At 38.2% G+C, this 14,967-nt stretch overlaps 1 protein-coding gene across 2 annotated transcripts in view; it reads right to left on the reverse strand.

Annotated features, from left to right (window-relative positions):
* Positions 1–1,137: 1,137 nt before the first annotated feature.
* The window catches only part of RNGTT (RNA guanylyltransferase and 5'-phosphatase), a 186,010-nt gene continuing 172,180 nt past the window's right edge, over positions 1,138–14,967 (reverse strand). For both annotated transcript variants that reach the window (XM_079328454.1, XM_079328453.1), the window contains exons 15-16: positions 6,639–6,762; positions 1,138–3,961 (exon numbers count right to left, since the gene is read on the reverse strand). In XM_079328454.1, the coding sequence (XP_079184580.1) occupies positions 3,798–3,961; positions 6,639–6,762 (288 nt within the window). In that variant the 3' untranslated portion in view covers positions 1,138–3,797. The remainder of the gene's footprint in view (positions 3,962–6,638; positions 6,763–14,967) is intronic.

Genomic DNA, 14,967 nt, shown 5'->3' on the forward strand with positions numbered 1-14,967 from the left:
TTAACTGACATTGCAAGAGTTTCAATGCTATGAAATAAAAATATTTAACACTTCTCTTACAAAATCCTAATAACACAGGGGAGTAATATAAAATGTGACTTATCATACCAATTGAGAAAGAATTGAGAGGATGCACTGAAGAGACAAAAATCTGCATGAGAGATGCAAGAGGAACAAATCTGATTTCAGCTGCCTTTCTCTCTCTGCTGAGTATAGATGAATCCTAGGAAATTACCTTGCAGTGCCATCACCTTTGAGAATACTCTGAGACAATTATGCCTTACACATTATGCAAATATGAAGTCACACCTCTTAGGCACAGAAGTGAAGAGCTGCCATGCAGAGGAGCAGGGATCCTGAAGGACTGCTCCAGTGAACAACCAAGCCAGCACAACCTACACAGTGTGACATGCTGGCCCAGGCCCATCAATCCCTTCCTTAATGCATGCAGAGCAGAGGACTGAGCAGGGGATAGAGAAGTTACCATACCTCTCCTGGTGGGCACAAGCGTCAGATGGGGTTTGGCATTTGCACTGAAGCACTACAAAGTCAGAAATGGTTGAGAGAAGCACTGCAAGAATTGTGCACGTAACAAGAACATAACAGCAGTGGAGGCAGGATTTTAATTAAAAAGAAATGATAAAAATCAAGACAGGATTTTTAGTTTGTGAAAAGTGCCACCTAGACAGCTGCAACTAGAAAAAGGAAACTGCCTTACTACAATACAAGTCGAGGAGCTGATCCAAGTAGGTGGGCTACCAGCTGTAGGGTCATGCTGAATGATAAATAGTCAGAGAAGACTGCCACAGATCCCTTGCACAACTTTTCATGCAGCTGTACTTAACACTGAATTGATAAGCTACATAACATTAGCCTGCCATAGAATATGTACTTCAGGCATCAATTGTTTTCCTTTTGGTTCAATTTGCAGCAAGATCAAACTGCATTTAAAAAGGGTACAATGGATCATGGCCACCACTGGGCTGGGGGGCTCCTGCCTCAGAAAAAGCCACTGAAAAATGTGGATCATTTTCTTGAAGGATTGCACAACAGTAACACTGAGGTATCTTTGTACTTTGCACTGGTACCACAGTACCACTGGAAAGGCATCAAAAGCAGATACATCTTTAGGGAAAGTATTTTAAACCATTGACTTTATTAAAATACTTAATACATGGTTTTTAGAGGAATGTACTTACATTTTCTGGAAACTCCACTGAACCCAAATTTTAATTATATATTTAACAAATGACAAAACAGTGGATGAAATCATGCTGTACACCAAAGAGAAGACAAGTTAGGGTATTGTTTTTCATCCTCATCATTATTTTCCTGGCACAGACTCTCCTTTACTTTTTAGCTTCAGTCTCTTTAAATATCTAGTAGCACGGAAAGAAGGTTTGCATTTCTCATAGCATTAAACCCATCTGGTCCAAGTGAAAGTCCATTTGTTTTCACCACCTTCATTCAAACCTTCCCCAGGAGCCTCCCCTTACAGAAAAGTAAAGGTGATTGACCTCTCTGAAAAACTACAGGTCACAGTGCAAGACAAGTTCGACAGTCAAATGTGAACGTGGAGCTCTGTACCTTCTCAGAATCATTACTCTTTCAAAATATCCATTTCAAACTGAGAGTGGGAAAAAAGACATTTGTCAAAATACAAGGGCCAAAACACGTACATGGACTTCATGGAATGCACATGGAAGACAGCTTGCAGTGCTGCAGCTCTGAAGTAAAAGGTAAATCAGAAGCCAGGTCTTGCTGAAATACAAGATACAAGAACTGGGAAGGAGAAAGACAGAAATAACCTGGACACATTCTTAAAAAAATGAAATGTCCTAACCTCACAGAGAAGGCTGTAATCATCAAACCACTGTAATTGCCATGAACCATGGAGAGCAGTGACAAAGTGTATGTTATGACAATTTCACTGACAAGTATAATCTGGGGGAAATTATTCATACCGAGCAAAGAAATAATTAACTGTGTTTCAATGCAAGATGCACAGAGGATGCATAGGTTTTCACATCAAATTAATAAGGCTCTTTTTAAGAGATCATTTTGCAACCTTGCATAGGTGATATTAAATCTTCTCAATAGATAATGTGCAGAAACTATGTACAGTTGAAAAAAGAACTTTGATGAAAGCATTTTTTCCCCTCAAGTTTTACCACAGTATAAAAAGTAACATATATAACTCCTTCAGTTCTCTAAAACACATGAGGAATATCCAGAAAGAGAAACCAGGAACGCCATCTAAATGATGCCGTGTGCACTTATACAACAGGTTGAAATAACCAGAGAAGCCACCACAAAGCAAAGTCATAAAGTTTTCATATAGAAAAAAAAAATACAGGAGCAAATTTTGTTTACAAACAAACATGAAAACTCATTTAAACAGAAATGCATTTTAGTTATAACAAATTAATGACCTTCACTAATCAGACTAGTGAATGGATGGATGACTCACACACTAAGTAAATGATAGAAAGAGCCAATTCAATCCCTGCTTGATAAATGGACAGTAAACTTTAAAATCTGCATTTGGTTTCCAATTAATCCCAGCTCAGAACAACTCCTCTCTTAGACAGCCAGACGGCAGCTTCTCAAAATTAGTATTATGAACATCTGCCAGTCCGCTGCAACAAAAGCCATTAGGGCATTCATGTGCTTCTTCATTTGGTAAGAAAGAAAGTCAGCCAGAGGATGAGCACAGCGCCTCAGGACAGCCAACCCAATCTTTTAAAACGAGTGTCCTGTTCCCTGGGACACTCATCCATCGCCCCAAAATGACTTACTTTTGCCCTGCAATTATGTAAATCAGGACACTTTCTGTCTGATGTGGCTCTCTTCCACTGAATCTACCTTCTCCTTTACACAGGAGTTGCCTGGAATTTGTTTTGACATTTTGTGCCTGGATGCAAAACTTCATTATCAGCGCTGCTTATTACTTTTGCATATCACAGTGATGTGTACTCTTTTGTACTATTTACAATGGTATCACTGTGGAGAACTAAGCCCTGTGCTAGAAACAGTCTCTTTAACAGAGACCTTAATACTAAGGATTTGGTACATTTCTGATCTACAGATAAAAAAGGCAAAGCTAAAATCAGCCCACTATACATTTGGCATTAGGTTCAAACATGGGGAAAAAGCAAACATTCAGCACATTCCCTTGTTTCTGTGGGATGCTATTTACAGAAAGAATTCGCTTTTTTAATATTTCAACAACAAAAACCCAGCTACTTTTGAAATTAGAGTAATCTAAGGCGGCTTAGTTTTTAATCAACAGAGAACATAAACAACATTGCTGTTTGCTGTTAAACACAAATCTCAGAAATGCAGGGAAACTATGATCTGTTATACTATGGGTGACAAATCACAGCCAGTTTAATAACAACAGTAAAAAAACCACTTCTCCTTTTTTTGAACACAGCTCCTAAAAAGTACGGCATCCCAGTATTTCCTCAGTTCCAGACTGTTGACATTATAAATTAAAGGTGAAAAGAGATCCATATATAAACAAGGCAGCTTTCCACTGACTTCATTGTACTTGGTTCTTGTCTAAACCTTTGGAACTTTAATCTTCAAATACCATAAGGTAAGGTTGAATTCATCAGTTACAAAACAACGTCCATTTGTATGTGGAATTCAGAAAAACAAAACAAAACGAAAACCAAACTCAAAAAACACACACAAGTATTTAGAGCAATTCAGATCTCTCTTTTCCCAGCCTTCGTGCCTGCATGTCACCTCCTGCAGAACTGTGCACACACAGGATCCTCTGAGCCCAGCCCCTATGTTATGGTACGAGGCCTTTTGGGCGGCGGGGGTGGCATGAGTTCAGTGTCAGGATCAAGGTGGTGCTTCCGCGTCTGTCCTTGGGAAGCTGCTGCACATCTGTCAATGAACTCAAACAGCATCTCCTTCGTCACTGGATTCTGGATGCTGTTGCAGACAGCTGGGAACAAAGCACACACTGTCATGTAACTAAACTGATTTGTTCTAGTCGGCACTTCAATAACTTCACCCCCTCTTGGCAAAATAACAACATTCTCTGGCACATGTATGAAGCCTTAGACACACGCTTTGACAGGATGGCTGTGTCTGGAGTCACGAATCTCTGCTCTGCCCCCCAGAGAGCAAAGCAATGCCAGGAGCTTCTACTCTCATGGGAATGTCTCCCTCTAAAACAAACTAAAGGCACCTGTGTGTAAGGCTCCCTGAAGCAACTATAAAACCACCAGAACTGACATCCTGTTGAGGCAAGGAACAGCAACAAAGGCCTTATGAGATGTGGCTTTGAAACACACATCAAATCCAAGTAGATGGAAACAAGGCTGGCTTCTAATATTGAAAATATCTGAATTATGGTAACTTATTTTTTCCAACAGTAAGTACTATAAATACCCTAAACCTGCAAGGCAGGGTTTTTTTTTTTTAAACCCCTATACCTTAACGGGGCAGAAAGACTCGACACCAAGCAAATGGCATGTCTAAAACACCAGACCATGTGACAGAGGAGCAGTCACGGTGCTGTGTGGTGGCCAAGGCACACATGCATGGGCACTCTTGGGATATTTAACATGTCTCCCCAGACCACAGTTTGTAAGTCATGGCCCATGGGATTTTATGGAACAAATAAATATGCTCACTTCACTTTAAACAAATGAAATATTTTAAAATACTTTCCTATGTAACATTGCCTTCCCCTAATTAATCCTCCTGAGAGACTTAGAGGAGAAAAAAAAAGGAAAAAAGGAAGATGAAATTAAGAGTGAATCCTATGACTATCTTGGAAGAAAGCACAAAATTACCAGAGGATAATTGATAGCATGTAAGGGCTGGCCACAGTAAGGATGCAATTTCCATGCAAAACAATCTACTGACCCCCTAGAGTACTAAATGTTAGAACTCTTTAAAATGTACTTGCATTATAACAAATAACAGTGATTCTCAAAAGCATTCCTTTCTTTCCTGAAGAACACCAGAACCAAAGGATTACTTTACAATTAATAAAACACTTTGGTGAAAAGGTGCTTTAGGAGTTGCACAGTATTTGACTTTAGCAAATGGGAACAACTATGATTACAAGTAATTTAGGAACAGAATTTGAGTCACATGGCAACTGGTATAACTCAGTATCAACTTTTGAGCGCTGCCTTAGCTTAATCACTCAAAAAGATTTCCTGTTTTCAACTGGAAAGGTAACAAAGCCCAAAAGCAAGATTCAGACAGATGTTTATTTTTTTGGGGAATGGGGAAAAATAAATAGCATTTTTCATCAAGAGAAAGCTAATAAGAGGAGAGAGGATCTAGAGAAAGAAGTCTCAAATGATAAAAGTATGACTTTTGGAGATTTTGAAAAATTATCAAAAGTGAAAACTCAAAGCCAAAAGAAAACTTTCTGTTCTGAAAATTCGTATAGAAAATTTGAAACATATCTTTAAAATTATTCCTACATTCTTTTAATTTTTAGGGAGCTCACTGTGTTTTGGGAGAAAAAGGGTCAGGAATAACAAAACTGCATTATAAATGCAAAAGAAAGAAAAAATGAAAACTCCAGGGAAAACTAACTAATGGAACACTAAGGTAAACCAGAGAATAAAAATTTAGGTCATGGTCACAAAGAGATGTTGTTTCACTTGTATAAGTTTTGTGGTCCATTCCTCTCTCCTGACAGGACTGCTCAGTAAGTATTTCTGCTACATTCTACGCTGTCTCCCTAAGGTGTCAACAGATTTATTATCTCCTGGCAAAATGACCACATTGTGTTTAGTCAAGAAAATCTACCCACTGCTCAAGCAGAAATGCAAGTAGAAGGGTCTAGAGAAAATCCTACATCAGCCCTGGTAATTAGCATGGTCTTAAATGTGATTAAACTTCATTTTGGCACTTAACAAAAGTCTGTTTCAATATGTTTATTGCTACTCAGCCTCACACACATTTCTACACAAACTCTTATACTTCATCTGAAAGTAAATAACATCATTTAATTTGCAATATTTGGCAAAATACTTTTTGGTGGAGGAACATAAAAGTCTCACAACTCTGCATGAATATATCCCCACCTTTCATTACTTTCCCTGCTTCATTGTTAGTGTAGCTATTGTTGAAACTCAAGATGACATTTTTCTCCTATTAATTTTCTAGCCCATCTGCCAAATAATGTTTTTGGCATTTTAATGGATTTTTTGTTTAACTAATTCCACTCATATTGTGCCAGTTTGCATCACATCCCAGCAAGCCAACACAATGGTAGGCACCGATGTCAGCTGAAGGGATGCTAGTGTAAATAAAAACTTTCTTGGCTCTGACTTGAAAGGCATGCCCTGCAATTTAAAGGCATCTTTGCACAAGTGTTTGCATTCTGCAAAGACTTAGGCACTTGATTCTGTGTCACTTGTTAAATTCTGCTCAGAGCATTGGTTTGACTGACTTTATCAAATAACCCTGCAGCCAGAGGATTAATGCTATCTAAAAACTAGTGATGACATAAGCATTTGCAAGATGAAGCATTACTGTAATGAGCCAGGACTCAGACCAGAAATGAGAACAGATCGCCTTTCTTGCTTAAAATAGAAGTAAAATATTAAAACTTTAGCCGAGCAACTTCTAAAGCAAATTTTTCTACTCACCCATGGCAGTGCTGTAGGCATTTGGAAAGCTTTTGTCTATCCTCTGTCTCATGAAGACCCAGCTGTTGTTCTCAAACTTGCACTCTATAATTTTGTTGTCATACTGTTTGAGTTCTTTTGTCACCTGCATTAAAAAAAAATTGTTTAGGATAAACAGATTTATAATTCACAATTTTTTCTTTCTTATAGGCATAAATAATAGAAGATCAAAGGCTGCCTAACATTTTTCAGTAACATGCCTCCATCCTATACAAAAAAATGGCACAAAATACATCTCCATTTTACATTTCACAGCTACTCAACATTTTAAAAATACTTTTCAAATTTGCTGTGAATATTCAGCAATTATATTATGCTAAAACATCAGCAGTGCTAACAGAGGGGGGAAAAAAGTCACTTCTGGCCCAAATGCAAATAGGTTTCCATGGGAATAAACTGCTTCCAGTTTAAGTGCTACTGCCAGCCTAAGTGCACGAAATGTATTATCCATGTTTCATCAACCTTCTTTGTTGAAGGTCTCACAGCAAAATGTCAGATCTCAATATTGGAAAAAGCTTACAAAAAATCATTCCACTCTTTACATGACTGAGGTCTTTTCTTTCCTTCTTTTTTTTTTTTTTTTTTTTCATTTGTCTTTAAAAATTAAGACTGTAACTTCAAAATAATGCAGACTTACAAATGACATATATTCTAAACCTCCTTCAGGCCTCTCTTTATTGATTCATAGATTTGCCAGCAGCCAATATCCTGAGCTATTTGTCTTTCTATTTGGCAATGCTGTGTGGTTTAGAAATGTAGTTTATATGCATTGGACTTCGTAGTTGTTTTGGCTACTTCATCCTATGCATCCTAATCTATGATACAATGCAAAAATTTTCATGTAACCATGGTAACCTGAGAACCTTATCTAACACTTTAACAATTTTACCCATATACTTCACTTTGTTCCAAAGAGCCTCTTCAGCAGTATAAAGCTGTATTTAACTGCTAGCTGCTGCGTTTAGTTGCTATAGTTTACCAATAAAAAGCTGTACAAGGTAATGTAGCACTTTGGATTCAGGATCTTATGCATAAGCGCTCTCATAAAAAGGAGATGGTTATTGCAATTCATTAGCATAATTTTTCACCTCTGTTGTCTACTTGATCCTGAGCAGTGACACGGGAATTTACTACTGTCAGAGAGATGCAGATTTAAAAAAGACCATAGCTGTCTCCAGACAGCTTAATAGCACATACAGTGGAAAAAACCATGAACCTCTTTCCATTAACTCCCAGAAAAAGACAATTAATGAAAGAGGTGGTCCTGAGCATGGATCAAGTCCTCCTATACTGCACAGTACAAGACTTGATAAAAAGAATCCTAACATTGTTGGTATTTAATCTGAATACTGGTGTTCCACCCCTGGGTAAGCATCCCTAGGATTCTACTTGTCAAGTAAACATGGAACTTTAAGAAAATTTTGTAAAACTCGCTTACAATTGAGTCTTGTCCTGCTGCAGGACTGACAGACTTTGAGTCAAGTTTTCATGTCTGTCAGGGTTTGACTTGGATTTGCCAATTTTAACATATTTAATTTCTTTTAGAGATGGGATTTAGGAGCAAAAACAAGGCAGGCTTAAAAGTGTATAAGAAGAAATTTATTAATAACACAAAAAAAAGAAATTCAGAAAAAGATTTCCAGATTATTCCCACCTCCCCCTTCCTTCATTTTACACATTTCTTAACAGCAACATACAGAGAACACTTCAGTCAGTTATCTACTTAAATAATCATTTCAATTCACTCTAGAGAGAAAAGTTCCTTTTTTTGGTTTAGGCTTAGGGGGTGTCTTCACCTTCATAATCTGCATCTGCCCGGAGAACAACTGCAAACCATGAATCTCCTCCCATCCCCACAGTCCCTCTAGAGCTGTGTTATGGGCTATGCTGCACACTTGGGGCATTACTTTTAAAGGCAAGCTGCTGAAAGACAAAATTCTCTTCATCTCTTTTTCTATGAAATGTCTCTGTCCGTATTCCTAGTCCCAAAACAGAGAGCCCCATTTCCCTCAAGGCAAAAGATCTTATTCTCAAGCACTGTAACTTCCCCAAGTATATTTCACAGTTTAAAGAAATTTCAGTGTAGTTACAGTCCTCTTATAGCCCACAAAAAAGGGTTTTCAGCTACTCATCAGTGGCATCTCTTCAATCTCTTCCCATCTGGAAAACTTAGTTTTCATTTCCCTGACTTAAGTGGACTCCTTGTTTTATTCTTTTCATTCCGGGGAGCTCAGAAGATCTAGAGTCTCATTCAGGCATTAAAAGGGTTAAAATTGCATGCAGAAAGTGAAGGAGCTGGGCCAAGCCCTTGCTGGAAAAAACGTGGCCGCCGGGACCACGTGGAAAATGCTGGAATTATTTTGCGACGTGGTCAGCTGGGGGCCTCTCCTCTCAGAACAGGGAAAAAGGGAGAGAGCTCCGAGGGCTCCCCCATCCCCCGCTCAGCCATGCCGCATGGAGAGGGAACAGCCGGGCCGAGCGGAGCCCAGCAGGAGCCAGACCGAGCCCTGAGCCGGGCCGATGCCCCGGCTGGAGCCCACCTCACCTACACGGAGGTCAGAAGCCAAAAGAGACCGGTTTAACTTTACCAATTTGAGTTGTGAAAGCAAAGTAAGTTTTTAATTGGTTACTTTGGATGTCAACTACTAAATGAGCTCTCTGATTGGTCCTTGCAGCTCACAGGGGAAGTTCCCAGAGAGGAGACAGCCCTCCTGCTTCCAGGCCCCATGCTCTTCCCTCAGGCGGCTCCTCCCCACCATGTGAAACCAGCACAGTGTCACGCACTATTCTTTATCCATTCCAGCACTTGCAAAGTGTTTTTTTCCTTAAATCATTTACTTCTTAAGTGAAGTTTGTGTCTTCTGTTGATCATTAGATTACTCTGATTAGCAATCTTTTCCACTGCAGAATGAACAGCACTGCACTGCACTTCTTCCATCCACACTGAAAAGCTACATGCAGTCCAGAGGTTTGACTGACACATGTTTTTGGATGCATTATGTTTCATTAGTTGTATGCAGGAAAACACAGCATCCTTTTCCAGCATACTACAGATACATAAACCCATGAAAAAACTCCTGGCTGTGTGGTGCCTTGGTAAGGTATATTAGTTTGAAAACAGCTGCCTAGTGGAAGTGGGGGCAGCAGGGGGTATGGCCACATGTCTGATTTTCTGCCAAAGCAGGCAAACGTTAGAAAGATCACCTGACAGAGAAGGAAATGTATAAAATCGAAGGTAATGACTTCAACTAACCACCTACCTCATAAGGTTTTCTCATGGCCTATCATTCTTCTAGTGTTCAGATGCTCAGAATAGCAATAAATTAGATGGCAGCTTTATCTGACTGCAGCAATTAAGCAATATTATTAACTACCGAGAGACTTGCTTGGCCATTCATTAGCAATCTGGAAGATGGATCTTTCCACAAAATATGAACACCTGCCAAAGCATTGACTTAAATGAATTTTCCTATTAGAAAACTGATGATCACAGTCTTTAACAATTGTAAGTTGCAGTAATTACTTTACAAAGGAAGAAATACAGCACCTACTCTTCCCTGTACTTTGTTAAGTGACCCCAGTCTTACAAAGGTACTTATTCTAATATAAAAGAACCTTTTAGCAACTGCTGGCCATTTAATTAAAACTACAAGTATCCTGAGCAATACACACTTTCAGTATTAAAAACACTCTTCCACTATTGCATCTTAGTAGACAGTTAAATGGGCATTGTTTATACAAAGGAGTGAACAATGCTGCAGAGATTCTTGTATCCGTAATTCACACCATCTATCTACCTATCATGCACATGCTACTTTCTCGTATTTCAGATTTCAAGTGGGAGAGAAACTATCAAATTTAACTGTCTAGAAATTCCTTCCCTTTGGGAATTAATTCTGATCTCTTCAGCACATTGTCTTCTCAATTCTCCTTTTGTAGTATGTTCATCCCTCCTTCTTCCCTTTAAATATTACAGTCCATAACAGTATTCAAATAATGCACCATCACTGCTCTTCCTGAGAGGTACTTCTTCTAGCTTCTAGTGCTTCACAGAAGGTCAGTTAGGAATGATGGCAGTTCTCAGCCAAAATGCTTATCCTCAGTGCTGGTACAGTGCCAGTGCTCCTGCCATAGTGTTGATGAAAGGCCTTGAACCAACATTCAGCAATTTCAAGACAGAAACTCCCACCACACTAAGGACTCCATGGAGCCTGCCTTAATTAAACTTTTATTCCTTATCCTATTTTCGGACAGTCAGTCAGAATTAGAATCCCAAAGGATCAAGTCTTGGACACGGGACTATCAGAGGTGGTGTGCATCAGAACAATAGCACCAGTAGCACTGGTCTGGGAAACAGCTGTGTCCTGGGCAAGGACAAACACCAACACCAACTTGTACACTTATTTATTTTCAAGAGGAATGAAATTGTTCAGCAGTAGCAATGGTCAGTGTTCCTGCCCATATGTGATCTGATTATCAGAAACCAGCCTATCTGCCCAACAGAAATAATTTCCAAAAACACAGAGGAGCATTCTTTTGGAAGCTGATTCACTACATTACAGCTGGTCTGCAAGGTGTGATTGGAAAAAGAATGGGCTTGAACTGCATCCCCATTTCAGCAATAGTTCATTATCAAATCAGACTGATGTAATTCAAGACCATTGCCTAAGAATGTCAGATTACATGATTATATCTTCCCCTCCCTGCTGAGAAAGGCTTCCCCCACCCTCATCATCTGGGCCATTCACTGGGAAAAACTTCAGTGGCATAAGCTTTTTTTTTTTTCCTAAAAATTAAGATAGCTAACTCTTAGGAAATCTATAATTTTCCAGGTTCCTTCTATCCCCTATATTCAGAAAGAAAGGAAAAATATATTTAAAATCTTTAAAATATCTAACCCATTTCAAATTTTCTTGCCTGGCTGAATAACAGAGTGAGATGAGCAACATGCAGCCACAGTTTATGTTAAATCAGAGCAAAATGTGAAAAAAATCCTAACCTATCCATCTGAGAAAGAGAATAAACCATTTAAATTGAATGTAGCTAGCTCCAGTCTCATGAAGATGCCTTTACTATCTCTGCTGACTACCAAAAGCAGCCAATGCTTTTCTGTCTCTCCACAGGGCACCTGACAGTCAGACTGGTCCATCATTCTGCTCTAACATTAGTCTCATCACTCTTAAACACAAAGGAGAATGAAATTCCTGGGCAAGCTCCTACTCCACATAAGTGGCATTAACAATGCAAATTTAGATGTTAAGGTAATTAAGTTAATATTTCAGAAAGTGCGTCTACAATGGACAGGCTTAAACTTTATAAACACATCTACTTTTCCTATTTTCAAATTCTTTAGAAAGAAAAAAGGAGATAAGCCTTTAGATAAATGGAGACTTGGTTGAAAGAAGTCTTTTGTTTCCATGTACATGCTTTTTTTCAAAGCAATTTAAATTATTTCATTTTAGTAAATAATCCCCTTTAAAGAAAATGTTTGCAAGCAAAATCTTAAAACATTCCATTTAAAATTCATTCTCTCTTTGAATGCCTTTTTGCTGTACTTTCCCCCCATTACCAAACACAGATAGAAAAACATTTTTCAATCCACCCATTTCTAGTCTTACTCCATACCCCTAGTCAATCAGCCAATTTTTAAGGTCCCAGAAGAAAAGATCATAATAGTAGATGCAGAAAACCTTCACTTCCATGAGAGAAAAATGAGCAAAAGCAGCTGTTGATAACTCACAAAATTAAAAATATCTATTTTCAAATACAGAATTAAAAAGAAAAAGGAACATAAAGGCAAGATAGATTCTAAATGCAATGGGTTTCTATTTTCTAAGAAGAATTTGCTTTTTTATAGCTAGCATGAGCAATGACAGCATTTCCTTTTGATATGCTCAAACACACAAACTGTTTGTTTTCTTTTTTTAAACACAAGTACCAGTGCCTGGAGGTGAGAAAAGTTTGGAGCTGCTACATAAGGCTCAGAAAGCAATTCTTCCTCTTACTGGTATCACAACTACATTTTCTCCATTAGGATACAATTCCACAGCTAAAGGGAACAAACAAGTGAAAGAGTCACAACCCAAAATAAATCATCAGCTGTGTGGTCATGAAGGAGAAACCTTTTGGTTGCTTCCTAGTCTCCCACTGCAGGAGAACTGGAGACCCACACCTCCCTTAGGAGGTCACCCTGCAAAAATAAATAATATTTTTGTAAGAACTGTCCAAAACCACTACATAAGTGAGCTCCATGTCCTGAGGGTATTGGGATATATTCAGCCACAAATGACAGTCTAGTAAATAAAACCTCTATGGCAAAAGACCATATCTGAAATTCCAATTTCTGCATTAGTCTCCAATGTTGTGGGCTGTGACTGCCCACAACTGCAAAGTACAATAGACTTTATTTCCAAACTTCTCCACTGGTGTGGAATGTTCAAGACAACAGGAAGAATTAAGCTGTCCACTGGTACTATGACTCCACAGTATTAGGGCAGCATCTGAAGATCAGGGAGATACAATCACAACAGTCAAGGAACAGAAAGGAGAATTACATTGGAATTTGAGGAAACAAAGAGGGGTCAAGACTTCTTGAAGAAATAGGATGGAGACAGAAAAAATAAAGAAGCAGCAGTAACAAAACAAAAACAACTTCTGAAGATAGAAAGATAAGCCCAACTCAAAGCAATATCTTTTTAAAGACCAAACACTTACAGGTGAGGAACTCCAAGGACATTCACTTCAAACCAAGGCAATTGACAGTAAATGAGGTGTGAGAAACACAGATCCTTTGAAAGCACTCTTAGATGTGATTGCTGGTGAGGTCATGAATATAAGAAATTAGACTGATTTGAGTGAGAACATATGAGACAGTCAGCAGACGTGAAGTTAATAGAGCACCCGGCATTTATAGGGCACAGTCCACCACCTAACACAGATCTCCAGCTGTTCATTCAGTGCTTCTTTCTAACTCTTGGACTGTTTATTCAAATGCTTCTGAAGAACTTTTTTCCCCATTCACATAAAGTACCTCATGATTTTCACAGTCAAACTTCTCAAAGAATAAAAAATTTACAAGATGGTTACTAAAAGCCTGTTCACATAAATGGTGTACACTGAACCACGTGAATACTGTCTGCTGGAAAAAGTTCATCGGTTAATCTGCTTTGCATTTTTACTCAAGTCCAAACAGATTTTGTAATGCAGCTTAATATCTATTTCTTTATACAATTAAAGAGATTATTTTATCAAACCACAGATTTCTTGCTAAACTAGACATACCAATTGTGTTTCCATTTTAAGGAATGTATTACTCAACAAATGGTTATCAGCTTGGGTAAACACAATGCAGTTGAGATGGTTATTTAACATTAATAAAACCTTCTAAGTGCAGCTATGCTGCTTCTTATGTACACAGGAAATGGAAATGCTCCAATTTTGAGATGTCATTCCTGAAAAGGAATATTAAGAAATATAAAATTTCAGCATTTTTGTTCATGCCTCATTAAACCACAATGTTAACATCAAGCACCACAGAATCACAGAAAAAAACAAAAAAGAAAAATCATATTTCCAAATTACAAGAATGAGACTTTTTAAAATTGTGGAAATTTTTTTTTGTTTTGTTTTTGATTTCCAGTGCATAGCACTCTCAGTTCATGATTTAGTCTTTATTTTTAACACAAAATATTTTCTCAAAGAATATCTCATTCTTACATGTAGTAATTAAAAATATGGATACTGTTTTCTGATGGGTTGGAGTCCTGGGGCTTTCCTGGCAAGTGCCAGATAGAAACATCAGAAATAAAAAGCCTTCCTCTTATCAGTGCTATTACAAGTTTAATGACTTTCAGTGCCAGCTGGAAATAGGTTTCCTAATGTGTCCTGGAAGGTCTCCTGTACACCTGACTTTGCAACAGCATTTCAACTATCTGTAAGACACCAGTGTTTTCCTGGGCTTTGCTTTTGATTCTCAGAGGAACACATTGGTACCTATGACAAAGCAGGTAACTCGTAACTGCTTAGACTAAGATGTGGAAATAAACATGTGTTTGCAAAAATGTTTTGCTCAATGATCACTCTTTTGTATTTTATTTTTTTATTACTTTTATATGTCACATTTTACCCAATGGTCAAGCCATTTGCCATGGCAAACTAATAAACTCTTTGGTCATTATAACTCAGGCACCTACATTACTCAAACAGCAGCTGACCTTCCTGCTAGACATTGCCATCTCCACCTAACTCCTGACAGAACTCTAATGTTTTAAAAAATCCTATTTTCTTTAAT

The sequence above is a fragment of the Erithacus rubecula genome (assembly GCF_903797595.1).
Source record: "Erithacus rubecula genome assembly, chromosome: 2".
In the NCBI taxonomy this organism is placed as follows: Eukaryota; Metazoa; Chordata; class Aves; order Passeriformes; family Muscicapidae; genus Erithacus; species Erithacus rubecula.